Source organism: Pleurodeles waltl, chromosome 5 (genome assembly GCF_031143425.1).
Source record: "Pleurodeles waltl isolate 20211129_DDA chromosome 5, aPleWal1.hap1.20221129, whole genome shotgun sequence".
Classification (NCBI taxonomy): domain Eukaryota; kingdom Metazoa; phylum Chordata; class Amphibia; order Caudata; family Salamandridae; genus Pleurodeles; species Pleurodeles waltl.
The window spans coordinates 844,410,452-844,432,567 of NC_090444.1; the positions used below are offsets into that span (position 1 = coordinate 844,410,452).

Sequence of the window (22,116 nt, forward strand, 5' to 3'; positions counted from 1 at the left end):
TTATGGAAAATAAACTATATATTAGCAGCAAACATGTGAGCTAGAAATAATAACTTATAGGCATATAGGCCGGGTTAAATGGTCCATTTTTAGATAAACATAATAGCTTAAAGCTACGAATATGGATGGAACTGGTGGGAATCAAAAGGTCGCCATATTGGAACGGACTAAGTGCTAGGATGTTAACTGGATGGAAAAGTTTTTATTAAATGACAGAAGGGACTAATCGGACTAATGGCATTGAATAAGGGCTAAATAACAATTTTATCAATATTGCCAAGTTGAGAATTGAACGTCAAAAAATATTCCGGCTGGTTAGAATAAACACTGCTATAGATGTCCTCCAAAAGATAGTTCGTATGTCCACATGGGGGACTAGCAGGGGAATAGAAATAACGACAAGGGGGAAATAGGGATATCTCATAAGATGACTATACACAAATAAATGAATGTGAAAACATCATAACTCACTGTGAGTAATAGAGGGATAAATGACACTAATTAAATAGTAGCATTTTCCCAAGGAATGTATTCATTCAATCCTTTTTCACAACTGTCTAAAGTTAAGATCCAAAAGACTTCTCATTTTTTCCTGATTTAAGCTTCAGTCTGGTCTCTTCCACTCTCAACTTTTTGAGTTCCCTTTCTAACATGTTGTCTTCAGGGTGGGTGGGTTGGGAATGCTTGGACACAGAAGATACATTGGAAACAACAGAGGGAGATCTGTCCCTAACTGACTGGACTAGCAACCTGGCCTCCAGGAATAAATACACCCCTGCTATGATGGGAGTCTCTATTACTACCAGCATTCCTAGTTGGTCTGCTAGGGGGCAGCTTTGGAACAGAACCCTCCCCACCTCCCTAAAGGTGATCCCCTGAGTCAGAATGGGAGCCATCTATTAACTTCTCAATTGAAGTGCCTGCTTGGGACTCATCATTCACAATAAGCATGTTATATAGAAATTCTTTTGTGGGGTTCTTTCCTATCACTAAACCTCTATCTAAGCAGAGACTCCTTAGGCTCTTGTAATTCAAATTGTCATAGGTAGTATTGACCATTTTAAGAGCAGACTCTACATCAGACATGATAAAGTTTTAGAGACAGTGAGAAGAAAAAAAGTTTCAGAACTTTTTAAAGAACAGAGAAATAAAACTTTTTCCAACTTTTTGGAAACTTTTAGAAGTTTTAGAGTACTTTTCAGCACTCAGTAGAAAGTGTAAGAGGAGAAAAGCAAAAGCTCCCCCAGCCTCTGGAAATGCTTTGATGGGCACAGATGGTGCCCATCTCTGCATAAGCCAGTCTACACTGGTTCAGGGATCCCCCAGCCCTGCTCTGGCGTGAAACTGGACAAAGGAAAGGGGAGTGACCACTCCCCTGACCTGCACCTCCCAGGGGAGGTGCCCAGAGCTCCTCCAGTGTGCCCCAGACCTCTGCCATCTTGGATTCAGAGGTGTTGGGGGCACACTGGACTGCTCTGAGTGGCCAGTGGCAGCAGGTGACGTCAGAGACCCCCTCTGATAGGCTCTTACCTCTCTTGGTAGCCAATCCTCCTTTCTTGGTAGCCAAACCTCCTTTTCTGGCTATTTAGGGTCTCTCCTCTGGGGTATTCTTCAGATACCGAATGCAAGAGCTCACCAGAGTTCGTCTGCACTTCCCTCTTCGACTTCTGCCAAGGATCGACCGCTGACTGCTCCAGGATGTCTGCAAAACCGCAACAAAGTAGCAAGAGGACTACCAGCAACATTGTAGCGCCTCATCCTGCCGGCTTTCTCGACTGTTTCCTGGTGGTGCATGCTCTGGGGGCTGTCTGCCTTCACCCTGCACTGGAAGCTAGGAGGAAATGTCCTGTGGGTCATCGGAATCTTCCCCCTGCTAACGCAGGCACCAAAAGACTGCATCACCGGTCCTCTGGGTCCCCTCTCATCCTGACGAGCGTGGTCCCTGGAACACAGGAACTCTATCCAAGTGACCCTCACAGTCCAGTCAGCCTTTAGTCCAAGTTTGTGGAGGTAAGTCCTTGCCTCCCCATGCTAGACTGCAAACCTGTGTACTGCGTGATTGGCAGCTGCTCCGGCTTCTGTGCACTCCTCCAAGGATTCCTTCGTGCACAGCCTAGCCTGGGTCCCCAGCACTCCATCCTGCAGTGCTCAACCCTCTGAGTTGGACTCCGACTTCGTGGGACCCTCCTTTGTGACTCTGAGCCAGCTCTGGTTCACAAATCTTCTAAGTGCCTGCTCAGGCACTTCTGCGGGTGCTGCCTGCTTCTGTGGGGGCTCTCTGAGTTGCTGAGCGCCCCCTCTGTCTCCTTCTCCAAGGGGCGACAACCTGGTACTTCCTGGTCCCCAGCAGCACCCAAAAGCCTCTACCACAACCCTTGCAGCTAGCAAGGCTTGTTTGCAGTACTTTTGCATGGAAACACTTCTGCAACCTCCAGCACGCCGTGGGACATCTTCCATCCAAAGGAGAAGTTCCTAGCCCTTTTTGTTGTTGCAGAATCTTCGGCTTCTTCCACCCGGAGGCAGCCTTCTTGCACCTTCATCCGGGGTTTCCAGGGCTCCTGCCCCCCCTGGAAACTATTGCGACTCTTGGACTGGTCCCCTTGCCTTGCAGGTCCTCAGGTCCAGGAATCCGTCTTCAGTGCTTTGCTGGTGTTTGTGGTTCTTGCAGAATCCCCCTTATCACAACTATTGTGTCCTATTGGTATAGTAGGGGTACTTTACTTCTGCTTTTCAGGGTCTTGGGGTGGGGTTTCTTGGACACCCTGACTGTTTTCTTACAGTCCCAGCGACCCTCTACAAGCTCCCATAGGTCTGGGGTCCATTCGTGATTCGCATTCCACTTTTGGAGTATATGGTTTGTGTTGCCCCTAGACCTATGTTTGCCTATTGCATCCTATTGTAATTCTACACTGTTTGCATTACTTTTCTTACTATTACTTACCTGTTTTGGGTTTGTGTACATATAACTTGTGTTTATTACTTACCTTCTTACAGAGGGTACTCACTGAGATACTTGTGGCATATTGTCATAAAAATAAAGCACCTTTATTTTTAGTAACTCTGAGTATTGTGTTTTCTTATGATATTGTGCTATATGATATAAGTTGTATAGTAGGAGCTTTGCATGTCTCCTAGTTCGGCCTAAGCTTTGCCATAGCTACCTTCTATCAGCCCAAGCTGCTAGAAACACCTCTATTCTACTAATAAGGGATAACTGGACCTGGCACAGGGTGTAAGTACCACAAGGTACCCACTATAAGCCAGGCCAGCCTCCTACAATTGATTATTTTTTTCCATGTGTCCCTTTTACTTTTTGTCCTGATGAGACCCTTGTATCTTGTGCATGGGTTGAAACCCCGTCGAAATGCTCTAGTAACAAACAAACAGTGATACTGTAGACTGATGTAGATTCATTTGACATCCTTGTTTTGTGGTGTGTTACTATTACATTAGCCCATGCTCATTTGTATGGCTCTTGTAAATGTGTATTCCTGATGGATACAACTACTTGTGGATTCCTCACTCATTGAATTTTCCCCCCTGCGCCAGCTTCGACGGAAATTTTCTTCCTAGCTTCTGCACGTCGACGAGGACGTCACAATTGCCCACGCGACGCCGTCTGACATCATACAGGCAATAAGAGGTCCTTGCCGACGTCAAGTCCCTTTTTTGCATGCCTTCAAACGACGGTTATTCTTCGAGGGAGCTACTGTTTCTCATTCATTCATTAGCTTTATTTCGGTAAATATAAATACCATAAAAGCACATCACACAAAAAAGGAACAGCAAGCTACATGATAAACAATTTAAGTCATAAAAGATTAAAAAGGAGAGAAGAAAGAAAAAAGAAATATTTACACATAAGCAGTTCCCTACTAGAAAATCGCACCTTATAGTTATGTAAAAACACATTATAGGTAAAAGAATAAAATACAAGCCTGGCAAACCATATCAGATAAAAAGGACATTTCTATTTAAAAAAAATATCTAAGAACAAAATAAAATAAAAACAGCAGGTAGGGAATGCGTCTGAACCAATAGAAGAGATATGTGCATACAATGATAAATCCATCAATTGTTGTTTACCACGTTCATTGTTAAATTTCCCTCTGCTTTTTTAAGCGTGTTCAGTCTGATACGCCAGATTGAATCTAAATATTTTGACAAACAACAAACCACTAAAACCGATGAATCAGATTTAAAAATTCTCAAAGCTAGCAAGCAGTTTTTAAAACCCTTACTTCTGCACAGAGGAATAATCCAATGGGCTCTTTGTTTGGAGTATGCGGGGCATTGGAAGAGAATATGAGTTACTGATTCTTCTCTGGCACAGCCCATCGGACACATCTTAGAAGAACGACTAAAATTAGACCATTTATAAGTGAGGGAACGCAAAGGAAGAGAGCCCACCCTGAATCTAATGTATAATGAACGAGCAAACGGAGAAGATACTATATCCATATATTGTGCAAATTCATAATGGCATTTAAAATATAGGAAGTTTCCCGTCATGGATGATGACGAGACAGCGGACAATTGGGAAAGTTGAACGTGAAGCCAGAAAGCATCCTTTAGTGTCTGGGTAGCGTTCTTAGGGATAGATAATGGTTCCTTCCAATAGGACCCCAAACCAAGAAGCGAGAGGGTCCTTTCTACATATGCACACCACTTGATTTTGGAGCTAGTGTTGTTGGCCATCAAGTTAGCTAGCGCACATCTATAATGGACAAGAGAATCTGATGACCATAAGCGAATCCAGTACAACAGGGGCTTGAGTGCAACGATCTGGCTGATAGAAGGGAGATTTAGGTCCATGCGTATTGGGAGCAGTGGGGTACTGGAAGGAACTCTTAGCAATGACCTTAAAAAAGAGTTCTTCACTTTTATCAAATCATCCAGGCAACAGTGGCCCCACAGTTCAGCTCCATAGATTGCTCCCCCTCTTGCTTGTAGTTTATAAATTTCTACTGCGGGCGTCATGGCAAAGCTAGGAGATCTGGCTGCAAATCTTGCAATGCCACTCGCTCGCTGTTGCAATCGTAAAGTTGCCTTCTGGATGTGGCACTGCCACTTGTGCGAGTCTTCTAGTTTCAGGCCTAAATAATCAAAATCGCTGACTCTTTCCAGCGCGACACCCTCTAAATAGATAGGTCGTCTCATTCTGCCTTTCCTATCGCCAAACACCATGCACTTGGTTTTTAATCGGTTGATTTCGAGCCCATAATCATTGCAATAGTCAATGAATCTTGAAAGCAGGGTTGAAAGGCCTGTGGCTGTTTGAGAAACCAGCAGGGTGTCATCGGCAAAAAGGAGGCAGGGGATCTTCTGCCCTCCTATTTTGGGCGAGTCGTTAGAGCACTCCATAAGATAAGGGATGCATGCGTTTATGAAGAGAAGGAATAAGGTAGGGGCAAGAACACAACCTTGTCTTACGCCTCGGGCAGTAAGAAATTTTTCTGTTAATTCACCTTGTGGGCCCCATCTAATTCTACCATAGTTGCCAGTGTAAAGATCCCTGATAATATTTAAAATAGAGCACGGGACTCCTATTTTAGACAGAACTTCCCACAGTTTGGGGCGGGGTACTAGATCAAAGGCCGATTTTAGATCTACAAATGCTACATATAGGTGGCCTAAGTCAACATCGACAACTTTCCATTTAATAGAAGTAAAACGAAATATCTGATCTAATGTGCTAATTTTTTCTCTGAAGCCCGCTTGTAGATGATTTAGGATTTGATTTTCAACTAGCCACTTATTCAGCCTGCTCAACAACTGATAACAGAAAATTTTTTGAAGGTTGTCGAGGAGGCTGATGGGTCTATAATTACCCGGGTTGTTCCTCTCTCCTTTCTTATGGATGGGCACTATAATCGCCTCTTTCCATGAATCAGGATAAATTCTGCTAGTCAAGATGGCATTAGAAAGTCTGTTAATATATGGGCCCCAGGTGATCTGGTCCACCTTAAACATGTCAGAGGGGATCCCGTCCATCCCAGGGGCTTTTGCTGCTTTCTGGGCTGCAATGGCCGACACAGTTTCGTTCAGTGTAAAAGGGGGCAAGAGAGACATAGACTCGTCAAAAGTTGTTGGCTCCTCCAAAATTATGTCAGAAATATGACTTGCCAACAATGGACCATACAATTCCTTAAAGTAGGAGAGCCAGATGTCAGGAGAGATATAAGACTCCAGGTGAGATGCGCGGTTCTGGTCACCACAGGAAACTAGGAGCCAGAACCGTTTTGAATCATGGACGGTAGCTGCCTCAAGTAAATTGCTCCATAGCCCCTCTTCGTACTCGAATTTACTTTTATTGCAAGTAGAAGCATAATGACGTCTAGCAATGATGATGCCTGATCTGTCCTTGGTCTTTAGCGCAATGGCCAAAGTATTTTTGGCCTCCCTACACCTCTTGTTGAACCATTTAGTATGTGGTCGAATACAGGAAATAGTCAGTGGCCTTGAACGTTTAGTAAACAGCTCTTTCAAAGTAGAAAAAAGGTCCAAATGAAGAGGCAATATTTCTAATGGAGCCAGAATAAGGTTGGTATCAAATAACTGGTGAGAGGAGGTTAGGGCACGCAATTTTCCTTGAAGCTTGTTTGATTGCACAAAGGAGTCCCACCTGACTGTACGCCTATTACTAGACAGCTCCATGGCAGTAGAGGAGACAGGAGGAAGTGCGACCCCTACTAGGAGAGAACTCTTGTATGTGATCTGGAGGGGAGCATGATCACTAGTATGGGGAAGACCCACCTCTAAGTCTAGAATATGGTGCCATAGTCTTAAGTCAAAGAGGATATAATCCAGTTTGTTACTATATGAGCCCCTGAAGAAGGTTGGTCTGGCCGGAATGTCCGCTGGAAAGCGGCCATTACCCAAACGAAGGCCATGGGATATCATGAGGTCCACTATCTGTGAGGCCCTAACGCTTGGTTTATATGAATTTTGCTGGGTAGAATGAAAAGTCACAGGAGGAGGGATATTCCATACACTATCTTCAGACTGCATGACCTCTATGTGATCTGCATTAAGTTCAAGTAGAACGTTAAAGTCACCAGCTATTATGATATGATATTTGAGGCGAAGGTCTGAGATTAAAATATTCAGTAGCTCGACAATGGGAGATCGGTGATTTGAGGGTCCCGGTCTGCTATAAATATTTAGACAAAGGACAGGAGTGCCTGAGGCTGGGTAGATAGCAACGGCCAAAATATCATGGGAATCCACATATATCTCCTTTGTACCACTCCCCTCTATAAGTTTTACCCATGTGATTAAACCCCCTGCCGCCCTGCCAGCTAAAGATGGCTTAGCAGGCTTAAAAAAGGAACTATACCCTTGTTTGTATGTACAATGCGTTGCCCATGTTTCCTGGAACATGCAGACGTTAAAATTTCCAACGAGTGCCCCCCACTCAGTGTCAACAAGTTTGCTGTTAATGCCAGCCACATTCCAGGATAAAAGTTTTGCTGTGTGCTGGACACAAGAAATGTTTGAGTTCATGGTAGTATCAACTTGGACGTAACTGGCAACGGGGTTCGCCTTAAATAGACTTGTGGAATTATTAATAGTTCCAGGTTGTGAGTCCGATAAAAGAAGAGAGGCTGGGCAAGGTGAATTAGATGGAAAGTTCATGGCTGCTGTGGCTGTGCAAAGGTTGGTGAAGCATAGTCAGTCAATATCCGAGGTAGCCCCATGATCATGGGTTAGTTGGGCCCTTGAAGCAGGGCGAAAACAGAACTTAGGGGCCAAATCAGGGAGTGGATCTCTCTGGACCTGATGGCCTGTTAGTCTTATGTCTTGAGTAGTTGTAAAATGGTTCGGGGCCAAATTGGCTGATCTAGTGGAAGGATTCACACGCATATAGCTAGCAGTAGGACAGCTAGCTGAAAGAGTAATTGCTGAGGACTTCCTGCGTATAGACCGTGCTTCCATTTCCATGAGGCCTGCTACCAAATGTGGGCTTTTAAGGCTAAGTGTTATAAAGTCACTAGGACCAGAGAGACCAGGGGAACCATTAGATCGCTCGACAGATACAATGTCATCATAGATGATTGAGCCACAACCCCTGGTATGTCTCACCCAGTGCAAGACCTTGTTTGTTAGTGAGGCTTTGTCTTCTCTCACGTTTGGAGGCAAAGGTGGAACATTGCACATGTATATGTAGTTGTTGCTAATTAATTTATGATTATGGTATAAAGCTTTGGTAGTATCCCATTTGAAGGGAACATTAGGAAGGAGAGGGGTAGTTCTTCCAAAAGAGGACGTAAGCTGTTTTGCAGGACACTGATCGTCTATGGGACCTGCAGCACAAGCTAGTGGCAGAAGAGGCCCGTTTGGAAAAACGCCTTTTGCAGGTGGTTGCTTGGTAGGCAAAAGGTTTGAGTTAGGCTCGCTAATAGGGGAAGGATATTTGCTTTTAAGAAAGTTGGTGATTTCAAGTAATAATGCTCTCAACTCGCTAACTTCAGACTTAAGGCTACACACCAATGTGAACAAATCATTTTGTAGAGGAGGACTCACTGTACATGGCAGAGCTGAGACGGCTGGTTGCTGATTGTCCGAATCAATGGATGCCAGCGGAGAAAAACGATTAGAGCATAAAATTGAAGGGTGAGGTGTACAAGCTCTAAGAGCATCTACATCAGAATAGGGTGTAGGGAGGACAATAGGATCTTGACAAGGCAACGACTGTTGGAGTGGTTGGTGAGATGAGGCGACAGAATGAGAGTTAACAACAGTATGTGAACTAGATGTTAGAAATGGAATAAGCGTGCCAGATTTTGAGCCCTTTCGACTAGGCTTCTCCTTGTTGTTTAGAATCTGTTCTACCTCTTCTATTAAATCGTCTATTTCCTTGGCGACATGGCTAGTGTGGGGTAACATAGTCTTATTGATTTTGAGTATTTTGGATTTGCCAGAGCCTAAAGTCGGGCTGTCTTTGGCCTTACGCTTCCCCATTGGCGAATGGTACTATGTCACAATATAGAGGAGAGATTGGGGTACTTCCCTATGCAGAAGGGGCAATTGCCGTGCCTTAGGACCAAGAGGGGTGGCCCAGCCCGGCCTCCTTCGGCCTCTGACGGGCACGGACGGGCCCGCCCTTGGCCCGGGCTTTGCCCGGGCGCGCCCCGCGCGCGTCCCGCGAGCGGGAGCGCAAATGAAGAATTTAAAGGGCGCCTGCCCTTTAGCTCCGGTGCTCCGATGTCAGCCCCCAGGTGAGGAGAGTCAGGACAAACCAGCAGCGCAACCCGCGTCCCTGCGAGCGGGAGCGCAAATGAAGAATTTAAAGGGCGCCTGCCCTTTAGCTCCGGTGCTCCGATGTCAGCCCCCAGGTGAGGAGAGTCAGGACAAACCAGCAGCGCAACCCGCGTCCCCGCGAGCGGGAGCGCAAATGAAGAATTTAAAGGGCGCCTGCCCTTTAGCTCCGGTGCTCCGATGTCAGCCCCCAGGTGAGGAGAGTCAGGACAAACCAGCAGCGCAACCCGCGTCCCCGCGAGCGGGAGCGCAAATGAAGAATTTAAAGGGCGCCTGCCCTTTAGCTCCGGTGCTCCGATGTCAGCCCCCAGGTGAGGAGAGTCAGGACAAACCAGCAGCGCAACCCGCGTCCCCGCGAGCGGGAGCGCAAATGAAGAATTTAAAGGGCGCCTGCCCTTTAGCTCCGGTGCTCCGATGTCAGCCCCCAGGTGAGGAGAGTCAGGACAAACCAGCAGCGCAACCCGCGTCCCCGCGAGCGGGAGCGCAAATGAAGAATTTAAAGGGCGCCTGCCCTTTAGCTCCGGTGCTCCGATGTCAGCCCCCAGGTGAGGAGAGTCAGGACAAACCAGCAGCGCAACCCGCGTCCCCGCGAGCGGGAGCGCAAATGAAGAATTTAAAGGGCGCCTGCCCTTTAGCTCCGGTGCTCCGATGTCAGCCCCCAGGTGAGGAGAGTCAGGACAAACCAGCAGCGCAACCCGCGTCCCCGCGAGCGGGAGCGCAAATGAAGAATTTAAAGGGCGCCTGCCCTTTAGCTCCGGTGCTCCGATGTCAGCCCCCAGGTGAGGAGAGTCAGGACAAACCAGCAGCGCAACCCGCGTCCCCGCGAGCGGGAGCGCAAATGAAGAATTTAAAGGGCGCCTGCCCTTTAGCTCCGGTGCTCCGATGTCAGCCCCCAGGTGAGGAGAGTCAGGACAAACCAGCAGCGCAACCCGCGTCCCCGCGAGCGGGAGCGCAAATGAAGAATTTAAAGGGCGCCTGCCCTTTAGCTCCGGTGCTCCGATGTCAGCCCCCAGGTGAGGAGAGTCAGGACAAACCAGCAGCGCAACCCGCGTCCCCGCGAGCGGGAGCGCAAATGAAGAATTTAAAGGGCGCCTGCCCTTTAGCTCCGGTGCTCCGATGTCAGCCCCCAGGTGAGGAGAGTCAGGACAAACCAGCAGCGCAACCCGCGTCCCCGCGAGCGGGAGCGCAAATGAAGAATTTAAAGGGCGCCTGCCCTTTAGCTCCGGTGCTCCGATGTCAGCCCCCAGGTGAGGAGAGTCAGGACAAACCAGCAGCGCAACCCGCGTCCCCGCGAGCGGGAGCGCAAATGAAGAATTTAAAGGGCGCCTGCCCTTTAGCTCCGGTGCTCCGATGTCAGCCCCCAGGTGAGGAGAGTCAGGACAAACCAGCAGCGCAACCCGCGTCCCCGCGAGCGGGAGCGCAAATGAAGAATTTAAAGGGCGCCTGCCCTTTAGCTCCGGTGCTCCGATGTCAGCCCCCAGGTGAGGAGAGTCAGGACAAACCAGCAGCGCAACCCGCGTCCCCGCGAGCGGGAGCGCAAATGAAGAATTTAAAGGGCGCCTGCCCTTTAGCTCCGGTGCTCCGATGTCAGCCCCCAGGTGAGGAGAGTCAGGACAAACCAGCAGCGCAACCCGCGTCCCCGCGAGCGGGAGCGCAAATGAAGAATTTAAAGGGCGCCTGCCCTTTAGCTCCGGTGCTCCGATGTCAGCCCCCAGGTGAGGAGAGTCAGGACAAACCAGCAGCGCAACCCGCGTCCCCGCGAGCGGGAGCGCAAATGAAGAATTTAAAGGGCGCCTGCCCTTTAGCTCCGGTGCTCCGATGTCAGCCCCCAGGTGAGGAGAGTCAGGACAAACCAGCAGCGCAACCCGCGTCCCCGCGAGCGGGAGCGCAAATGAAGAATTTAAAGGGCGCCTGCCCTTTAGCTCCGGTGCTCCGATGTCAGCCCCCAGGTGAGGAGAGTCAGGACAAACCAGCAGCGCAACCCGCGTCCCCGCGAGCGGGAGCGCAAATGAAGAATTTAAAGGGCGCCTGCCCTTTAGCTCCGGTGCTCCGATGTCAGCCCCCAGGTGAGGAGAGTCAGGACAAACCAGCAGCGCAACCCGCGTCCCCGCGAGCGGGAGCGCAAATGAAGAATTTAAAGGGCGCCTGCCCTTTAGCTCCGGTGCTCCGATGTCAGCCCCCAGGTGAGGAGAGTCAGGACAAACCAGCAGCGCAACCCGCGTCCCCGCGAGCGGGAGCGCAAATGAAGAATTTAAAGGGCGCCTGCCCTTTAGCTCCGGTGCTCCGATGTCAGCCCCCAGGTGAGGAGAGTCAGGACAAACCAGCAGCGCAACCCGCGTCCCCGCGAGCGGGAGCGCAAATGAAGAATTTAAAGGGCGCCTGCCCTTTAGCTCCGGTGCTCCGATGTCAGCCCCCAGGTGAGGAGAGTCAGGACAAACCAGCAGCGCAACCCGCGTCCCCGCGAGCGGGAGCGCAAATGAAGAATTTAAAGGGCGCCTGCCCTTTAGCTCCGGTGCTCCGATGTCAGCCCCCAGGTGAGGAGAGTCAGGACAAACCAGCAGCGCAACCCGCGTCCCCGCGAGCGGGAGCGCAAATGAAGAATTTAAAGGGCGCCTGCCCTTTAGCTCCGGTGCTCCGATGTCAGCCCCCAGGTGAGGAGAGTCAGGACAAACCAGCAGCGCAACCCGCGTCCCCGCGAGCGGGAGCGCAAATGAAGAATTTAAAGGGCGCCTGCCCTTTAGCTCCGGTGCTCCGATGTCAGCCCCCAGGTGAGGAGAGTCAGGACAAACCAGCAGCGCAACCCGCGTCCCCGCGAGCGGGAGCGCAAATGAAGAATTTAAAGGGCGCCTGCCCTTTAGCTCCGGTGCTCCGATGTCAGCCCCCAGGTGAGGAGAGTCAGGACAAACCAGCAGCGCAACCCGCGTCCCCGCGAGCGGGAGCGCAAATGAAGAATTTAAAGGGCGCCTGCCCTTTAGCTCCGGTGCTCCGATGTCAGCCCCCAGGTGAGGAGAGTCAGGACAAACCAGCAGCGCAACCCGCGTCCCCGCGAGCGGGAGCGCAAATGAAGAATTTAAAGGGCGCCTGCCCTTTAGCTCCGGTGCTCCGATGTCAGCCCCCAGGTGAGGAGAGTCAGGACAAACCAGCAGCGCAACCCGCGTCCCCGCGAGCGGGAGCGCAAATGAAGAATTTAAAGGGCGCCTGCCCTTTAGCTCCGGTGCTCCGATGTCAGCCCCCAGGTGAGGAGAGTCAGGACAAACCAGCAGCGCAACCCGCGTCCCCGCGAGCGGGAGCGCAAATGAAGAATTTAAAGGGCGCCTGCCCTTTAGCTCCGGTGCTCCGATGTCAGCCCCCAGGTGAGGAGAGTCAGGACAAACCAGCAGCGCAACCCGCTACTGTTTCTACTCTGCGTAGTTACAGTTACTGTTTCTTTCTTCGGAACGTTGGGGGACGCGTTTCAGATGTCCTAGTGCGACCAGTTGCTTTACGCGTTTCCCCCCATACCTTTAATTCCTCGGGTTCTGAGAAAAATTTGCCAAGACCGGGCCCAAGTTATCTTAATAGCTCCCGATTGACCAAGGAGGGTATGGTATTCGGATCTTCTCCAACTCTCTCTGTGCCCCCCGCTCCGTTTCCCTCACAGGGCAGACCTCCTCTCTCAATCGCAGGGGCAGGTTTTACACCCCCACCTCCAGAGCCTGCACCTTCATGCCTGGAGATTGAACGGGGCAACCTGAGTTTCTTTTCTCTCCCACCTGAGGTAGTGGATGTTATTTTATCGGCCAGGCGACACTCCACTAAATCTATCTACACTAGCAGGTGGCCTAAATTTGTGAATTGGTGTGGAGAGAAGCAAATTGATCCCTTACATGCCCACTTATCGATTATCTTGTCTTTTGCGTTGTCCCTGGAACAGAGGGGTAGTGCAGTTGCTACAGTTAAGGGCTATTTGTCGGCTCTGTCAGCCTTTCTGTGTCTGCCTGACCAACCTTCTTTATTTAAATCTCCTTTAGTATTGAGGTTTTTACAAGGCCTCACTAATAGATATCCTCCCACTCCTTTCATTATGCCTCAGTGGGATTTGAACCTAGTCTTAACGTTTCTTATGGGCTCACCGTTTGAGCCGATGCATTCTTGCCCCATAAGGTTATTGGTTTTATAGACTGTTTTCCTTGTTGCGATTACTTCAGCTAGAAGAGTGAGTGAGCTGCAGGCTCTTTCTGTTAAGCCCCCGTATACATCCTTCTATGGGGATAAGGTGGTGTTGAGCACCAAGGATGCTTTCTTGCCGACAGTTGTTTCACCCTTCCATAGAGGTCAGTCTATTTCTCTCTCCTCTTTTTATCCTCTACCTCATCCTTCGAAAGAGGAAGAAAGACTGCATCGTGTTGACCCGAGAAGAGCGCTGAGCTTCTTCATAGACAGAACGAAGGAGTTTAGATTGGAGGATCAACTCTTCATCGGGTACGTGGGAAAGAGGAGAGGATGGGCAGTCCACAAGAGAACACTCTCCAGGTGGGTCATTCTTTGCATTAAGCTGTTTTATTCTCTGGCAAAGAAAGAACCCCCTGATGGAATAAGAGCTCATTCCACCAGAGCTAAGTCGGCCTCTTCGGCCTTTGCTAGGGGTGTTCCTGTTGTTGACATCTGCAAGGCTGCAACTTGGCCGTCCCTCCACACTTTTGCAAAGCATTACTGCTTGGATTCGGAGGTTAGGAGGGATGGCCATTTTGCACGGTCGGTGCTGCAGGATTTCTTGGTTTGACCATTCAGGCACCCTCCACCGAGTGCGGTACTGCTTTGGGACTCTATTAAGTGAGTGAGGAATCCACAGGTAGTTGTATCCATCAGAAGAACGAGTTACTTACCTTCGGTAACACCTTTTCTGGTGGATACACTAGCTACCTGTGGATTCCTCATGGTCCCACCCGCCTCCCCGTTGCCTGTCTGGTCTTACCAAGTTATCCTTGAGTGAGCTCCTGTTGGTATTATATTATTTTCATATGTATATGTGTATATATTTATGTGTATATATATATATATATATTTAAAAAAAAAAAAAGAATTTGTGAAGATGCTATATATAGTCTATATGTATATATTTTTGCGTATTTACATATTTGTGCTGATGTTTTATCTATTTGATTTAATTAAATATTGTTTTATAAGTATTTGTTTCAATTGTATATATATTTTGCTGGTATTTGCCTGTTCGTCTCAGAGGCACGTAAAAAATGTTGGTACTGACGTCGGCACGTCGGCGAGGACCTCTTATTGCCCTGTATGACGTCAGACGGCGTCGCGTGGGCAATTGTGACGTCCCCGTCGACGTGCAGAAGCTAGGAAGAAAATTTCCGTCGAAGCTGGCGCAGGGGGGAAAATTCAATGAGTGAGGAATCCACAGGTAGCTAGTGTATCCACCAGAAAAGGCGTTACCGAAGGTAAGTAACTCGTTCGTTGTGGCTTTTGCACTATGGACACATTGAACTGAGTTTTACTGTGGTTTTATGTGTACCTAACTCCAGTTAATAAAAAATATCTTGTGACTTTGAGGTGGTTTCTGTCCTATTTGAAAAGGATGATTTATTCATAAGGCGATGTAGCCTCAAATTATGTAATATATTGTTATAATTAATACCAATGAGAAATGCTATTGCCTAAAAGATTGATAATAAGGTGTGGCATTATAGTATCGGCTGCCAAATGTGTACATGAATGATAGAGGCTATTAGTGATGACTCGACCACTACAATATGTTTTTTATTAGACTGCCCTTTGAAGATGAAGTGATTTATCTGGGCCAAATTGGGAGGTGACGTGTTTTTAAAATGGTTATCTTGCTTTCGCGACCTGGATTTACTTAGGTCTATACTTCTGTATTTTTTTTATTTAAAAAAAACAAAACAGCTTTTTAATCTTTTCGCTGCCAGGTCTTTTCCCCCTCATGCAGCAGGCATTTTTTTGGCTATTTTGGGCAGTTCGCGCTTAGGCCCTCATAACTTTTTGTCCACGTAAGCTACCCACGCCAAATTTGCTTCCTTTTTTCCAGCATCCTAGGGATTCTAGAGGTACCCAGAGTTTGTGGGTTCCTCTGGAGAAGACCAAGAAATTAGCCAAAATACAGTGAAAATATATATTTTTTTTTGTATAGATGGGAAAATGGGCTGCAGAAGAAGGCTTGTTGTTTTTCCCCTGAAAATGGCATCATCAGAGGCTTGTGGTTTTTCCCCTAAAATTGGCATCAGCAAAGGGTTGTTTGAGCTAAAATCACCATCTTCCCAGCTTTCAGAAACAGGCAGGCTTTAATCAGAAAACCACATTTTCCTGCACAATTTTGGCATTTTACTGGAACATACCCAATTTGTACTTAAAGCCTCCTTCCAGTTAGTGACAGAAATGGGCTTGAAACCAGTGCTGGATCCCTGACAGCTCAACATTTCAGAAAAGTAGACAAGATTCTGAATTAAGCAAGGGGTCATTTGTGTAGATCCTACGAGGTTTTTCTACAGAAAATAACAGCTGAAATAAAAAGAAATTGAAATTGAGGTGAAAAAACAGCCATTTCTCTTTTACTCTGTAACTTTTTCCTGCGATGTCAGATTTTCAAAAGCAACCTACCGTTACGTCTGCTGGACTCTTCTGGTTGCGGGGATATATAGGGCTTGTAGGTTCCCAGAGCCAATAAAGGAGCTTCACCTTGCAATGGGTTTTCATTGTAAACCGGGTATACAACAATTCATTTTGTGAAATATAAAGAGTGAAAAATAGGTGTCAAGGAAACCTTTGTACTTCCAAAATGGGCACAAGGTAAGGTGTTGAGAAGCAGTGGTTATTTGCACATCTCTGAATTCTGGGGTCCCCATACCAGCATATGAATTACACGGCATTTCTCAAATAGTTGTGTTTTTTTTACACACTGTCTTACATTTGGAAAGAAAAAATGTAGAGAAAGACAAGTCGCAACAACACTTGTTCTTCTATTCTGTGTTCCCCTGAGTCTCCCAATAAAAATGGTGCCAGACTTGTGTGGGTAGGGCTAGTGCCCGCGGCAGAAAACGCAACATAAACACATCATATTTTTACATCTAGCTCAGCCGGCACCTAGGGAAACCTACCAAACCTGTGTATTTTTTTAAACGTGACTTATGGGGCTCTCACCATATTCTGTTACCCGGAATCCTTTGCAAACCTCAACATTTGGCAAAAAAAACACTTTTTCCTTACATTTCAGCGATAGAAAGTTCTGGAATCTGAGACGAGCCACACATTTCCTTCCCCCCAACACTCCCCAAGACTCCTGATAAAAATGGTGTGGTGTGGGTAGGCCCAGTGCCCGCGACAGGAAATGCCCCAAAACACTACGAGGACACATCAAAATGATCAAATACAAAACTACTTGTTTTTGAGGTGGGGGGATGAGGGGGGCTCTTACATTTTTGCTCCTGGGCCCAACTGCCTTCTAAGAAAACCTACCAAACGCAGACATTTCTGAAAACTAGACACCCGAGGGAGCCCAGGGAGGGGTGACTTGCCTGGATCCCCCAGTGTTTTCTTACCCAGAATCCTCCGCAAACCTCAAATTTAGCTTAAGAAAATCACATTTTCCCCACATTTCTGTGTGAGATCATTGCACTGGCACAAATTTCCTACCACCCGGCGTTCTCCTCAGTCTTTTGATAAAAATGATACCTCACTTGTGTAGGTGGGCCAAGTGCCTGTGACAGGGAAGAGCCAAAAAATAGGTCGAAATTGGGGGGTGGACCCACTATTTTGTTTTTAATTCCCTGGCATCTAGTAGGCTTTCTGCCCCCATGGGAGTGGATCGGGGGTAATTGCCCCAGCTGCCCACCGGTGGGCAGAACAGCTTTGTCCCCATTTATTTAGGATGGGGGTATTGCCATACCCCCACCCTCTTTTTTTGAAAAAACAAATCTTCCCTGATCTCTGGTGGGCTTCTGCCCTGTTTGGGGACAGATAGGCCTTACAAAAATAGGCTGATCTGCCCCCAAGGGGGTGGGGGGGGGTGCAGAAATGGCCAACAGTAATGTTTCCCCATGGGGAGAAACCTTTGCCTATGGGGCTTCCCCCTCAAACAAAACACACACACTAGTCCCTGGTGCCTAAGTGGTTTCTGCCCCCCTGGGGGCAAATCGGCCTAACAGAAATAGGCCGGAAATGGCCTAAAATAAATCCCCCCCCCCCCCCAGGGTAGAGACCCTTGCCTAAGGGGTTGCTCCCCATCTCTGTATCTAGTGGTTGCTGCTGTCCTTTTTGGGGGGGAGGGGGATGGCCTAATAAAAATTGCCCCCCAGGGGAGCGAGCCTTGCTCAAGGGGTCGCTCCCCTTCATTCTTAACATTAAAAAAAAAACTCCCTGGAGTCTAGTGGCTTGAAAAGGCCTCGTAATATATTGCCCCCCCCCCCCCCCCCTGGGGATTGACCCTTGCCAAGGGGGCCGCTCCCCTCATACATAAATAGTAAAATAAACAAACAAAAACAGAAATCCCTGGTGCCTAGTTGGCATTTCTGCAGCCCAGTCGCTTCAAGATCTGGCTGCAGAAATGCTCCGAGAAACATGAAAGGAAAGGAAAGGCCTTTCCTTAACTTTCATGTCTCTGTGCCGCCCCCAGCCCAAGGATCAAAAGAGAAATGCTTTGCATTTCTCTCCAATCGCGCTGGGAGCTGAGCTTCCAGTGCGGTGGGGGCGGCCTCCGATGAGGTCAGCGTGCAGTCGCGCGCTGACGTCATCAGATGTTTCTGGGGATGTTGGGGGGGACGGGGCGAGGGTGGAAGGGGAAGCGATTCCCCTTCCATCCCTGCCCATGGGAGGAGGGTTGAAGGCCCTCAGGGGGAGCGCTAGCGCTTCCCCCGAGGGGCCTATACGAGGATGAGGTGGTTACGTCCCTGGCGCCTCAGCTCCACTGCAGAGGACGTAACCACTGGCGCCTGAGCGCCACGGCAGAGGATGTAACCACCTCGTCCCCGCACCCAAGGGGTTAAAAGGGTGAAAGGAGCTGGCAAAAATATATCTGGGCACATAAAAAACTTTGCTGAACTATCCACCACCTTCAGCTGCCCAGGGAGGGGGGTGGTGGTGGTTTGGAGCTCCCTTTACAGTGGCATTATTGCTTTGCAGCCTTTATGCTTTGACTTTCCGCAGTCATTGGACTTACCCTTTGGCACCTGGCAGGTCTATTCTCTGTGTACCAGATACTTTCAACAGGAATTGGGAGGTTGCAAGGAATTGTTGAAACTGCTTATTTTTGGCACACACTATTCAAAACACTTAGCCTGCCAAATCTGATAGTAGACTATCTTCTCTACTTGTAATGTAGCTCGATTCTATCGGTACACCTTACTAGGGAATAATCCCAGCCTTCCATCTTCACTCCAAGACATATTTTTTTTAGCTGCTGAGAACATCCTACCATTCCGCGTTTGGGCCACATCTTTAAGAATAGAATCTTTGAGGTCAGAGGCTGCCCAAAGAAACAGGAGAAAATATGGGGTAAAAAGTGTGAATATTATTGTTGGTCTTCGTGAGGTGTGGAAAGGGAACTGTGTTTTAAATCTTTGTAATGGGGACTGGTTTGTCTGGTGCCTGGTATGTACATGTGACAATGATTCTTTGGTGTTTATCGCAATGAAATTGTTTATCAAAAAAAGAATGGGATCTTTGGATCTTTTCCAGCTCTGAGTTTTGACTGTAGACGTCTCAAAATTGCGGCCCTTCTGCTACCTTTGTGCAGCAGCTACGGGCTGTAAAATCAGTATGAACCACAATGAGTTCTTAGACGCTTCATTAAACTTTTAAAAAAACACGGTTACATTTATACTTTCTCCTCGAGCATAAAGGGTTGCAAGAGTAATTGGTTCGTGCTGCTCGCTGCTAAATGATCTCGACGGCTGCAGTGTAATGTATCTGTGTCTGAGATACGACACATTATTAAATTGCCCCAAGATGCTCTTAACATCTCGAGACTTAAAGCACATTCCTTCAAAATCCTGAACGACACGTATTAAACTCTCCTTAAGCTACACAATTGGGCATGCGGGAAGCATTGGCATTTTTCAGGTGTGGGAGTTTAGAGGCGCCGATACAGTGCATATTTTCGCAGCCTGCAATCCTGTCTCGCAGTCTTGACACAAAGCGTTTGCACTAATAAATCAATGATGCAAAATTAATATCACTCCTGACCCCCAAAAAGTGTTGTTTGTGCACACCCCCAATGTTCAGGCGGAGGTGGCGGGGGTCTTTTTCATTGCGATGACTTCTGCAAGACTCACGATTGCTCGCTCCTGGCTCCAAAAGGAGGCTCCGGATCCTTTATTGTGGTAGCGGGAGCTAATATTCCTTTCTGGACTGGAGCTTGCAATTATTGATAACCACCTGAATCACCATAAGCTGAGAACACTTGGCGGTCAAAGGTGCCCTTTTAGAACTTAAGTCTGGCCGTGATGGGGATGGTGTGATTTATGGATACAGGCTAAAGAGGCCTTGGTTTTCCCTCGGAGAATGGTTTCTTTTGCTGTTAGTCATATTCAATGGTATTTATTGTATTTACGTATGCCTGATTGTACTCCAATGAGTACTATTTATGTTATGGAAATGATGTTACGTTTGTATGTGCTATTATGGCGGAAGATGATAATGAATCTGTTCTCTTAAAACAAATGTTTAGTTAAGTGCCAAAGCTTGAATTGGAACCCAGTGTTCAAATTCACAAGTCTGCAATTTAGCATCTAGCTTGATGTTAGTTTTAAATGTGGAGATAGTAACAGAGCAAATAACTCGTTTTTGCAGGTTAAGTATTTTGAAAAAAGAAGAGACTACTTGAAATATAAAGAACAACTTGAAACAGGAGAGTTTCAACCTTCCGACACAACTGAGAAGTCCTGAATTGACATCAAGACATGAAGCAACAATAAAGAACAGTCATAACTGTTTCTTTGAACTGGACCTTATTTCACATTTCGTGTACCAACCTTGATAATCACAGTTAGCTGCTGAAGAATGAAAGCCAAACGTAACTACGTCGACCGAGAAGCATCCTTTCCAGTACAGCGTTAATGTTGAGCATATAAGGGGAAATTCTAAGTGTCCGTGTTGCTCTTAGGAGACCGTGTTTTCAGTCATTACCTTGAAGGCAGATATGAATTCAACCCTTTTGTCACTTATGTCTTAGGATGCCTTTAAACTTTGTGAACAACTTTAATTTCCTGACACTTATGTAAGATCACTAAGTGTGTTTGTTTATTTTTATTAATTATGTTTATTTGCCACTCATTGCTACGTTTTTACATTATTTATAGGTTAAAAATGCTGTGGTAAATTCACTGTACTGCATGGATTTTGCAACTCTGCAGATCGGTTGGAGATGTGCCTGTGCAAAGTAGTAGGCGTATTTAAGTAATGTTTCTATGTAAAAAAAAGGATTTCTAATCAAATATGTACATCATTCGATAAAACCTTTTAGTGAAGATTTGTGGAGAAATAATGAGTAGTGGTTTCATCCCAACTGACAATGGAACTGTCATTTGTTTCATCGTGATCCCTCTTCCAGTTATTATATACCTTCATTTAAATGTTTTACATAGTAAAGCAGGGGTTCCCAACCTGTGGTCCAGGGACCCCTGCAGGTCCACGAAGACTCCAGGGGTCTGTGAATGCTTAGAAAATTAAATAATAGTAACAAATTAATAAAGTGTATATAAATAAAGTGGCTAAATGTACAATTGAACATTTTCAAACTTACTGTAAATGTTAAGGAATTTGTAATTTGAAGCTAAACATTAAATTTGTATCCTCAGATAGATCTGTGAGAGTAGTGGAGGTGCATCAAACAGAATATAGTATAGATGATGTGTGACTTCAATTAAATTTAGAAAATTTACAAACGGATTATTAAAATTTGTATTTTTTTTATTTATAGTTAACATATTTAATGTGTAATCATTGTTGTATTTGATGTGATGCTTGTTTCTGTAGTTTTTGTGTATTGTTTTGCGGTTCATCATCGACAATGTTAAGGCTGAGGTCCCCACCTTCTAGTAATGACTCAGTAGGGGGGCCCCCAGATTCTAATAGTGATTCAGTGGGGGTCCCCGGGTTTCAGTAATGATAAAGTGGGGGTTTACAGAAGTCAAAAGGTTGACAACCACCATACTAAATCAGTCAACCATTTATAGGGCACAGAAAATCACTCATGAGGGTCTCAAGACGCTGGAGCTTTATGCTGCTGGGTGGAGGCATGCTCATTAGTACTTCCAGGTCTTTAGTTCTCTTTGAATTGCTGGAGTGGGAGCCAGTATAGTCTTTAGGTCGAGCGCCAGCGCTTGCGACTTGTTGTAAATATTATGGGCTTTTAACCACGCCCACCTCACACCCATCATTCTTACTCCTTAGTGGGCTTGCCTTTCAAAAATCCCTTGATGTTATTGGTAAATGCTTTACATTTGTCCCGCCTTGAGGCTGCTTTGTTACCGACTTGGGTACCCACCCTGTTACATGGATAATTACACGACTGCTGATATGCTCTACTGTGAGCGAACTACTTTTTTATTTGGTCTCTCCCCATGGCACTTTCAAGTCTTACACAGCTGAACTCAGTCAGCAATATTGGAGCGCTTTGCATAACTACCAGTTACTTCACATTATTTCTTTTGTTTATTTGTAACTGTTGCAGTGTGGCATGCTGCGTGTATCCTATGCATGGAGGCCGCACCGCTCGCTTTACTTCCTCTAGGCGTTCTCCCCACGGGAGTCGTTTGCAGGCATTCTACATTTATCATTTTGTGTTGTTTAACATTAGCAATGTATTTAATTTTTTTTTTTTTTTTTATTTTTTAAATTTTTTTT

The 22,116-nt window shown here is 46.9% G+C and overlaps 1 protein-coding gene across 1 annotated transcript in view; it reads left to right on the forward strand.

Annotated features, from left to right (window-relative positions):
- The window catches only part of COA6 (cytochrome c oxidase assembly factor 6), an 83,430-nt gene extending 62,271 nt beyond the window's left edge, over nucleotides 1–21,159 (forward strand). Inside the window, exon 2 of the mRNA XM_069234914.1 lies at nucleotides 20,062–21,159. Within this exon, the coding sequence (XP_069091015.1) occupies nucleotides 20,062–20,157 (96 nt within the window). The 3' untranslated portion in view covers nucleotides 20,158–21,159. The remainder of the gene's footprint in view (nucleotides 1–20,061) is intronic.
- The last annotated feature ends 957 nt before the right edge of the window (nucleotides 21,160–22,116 follow it).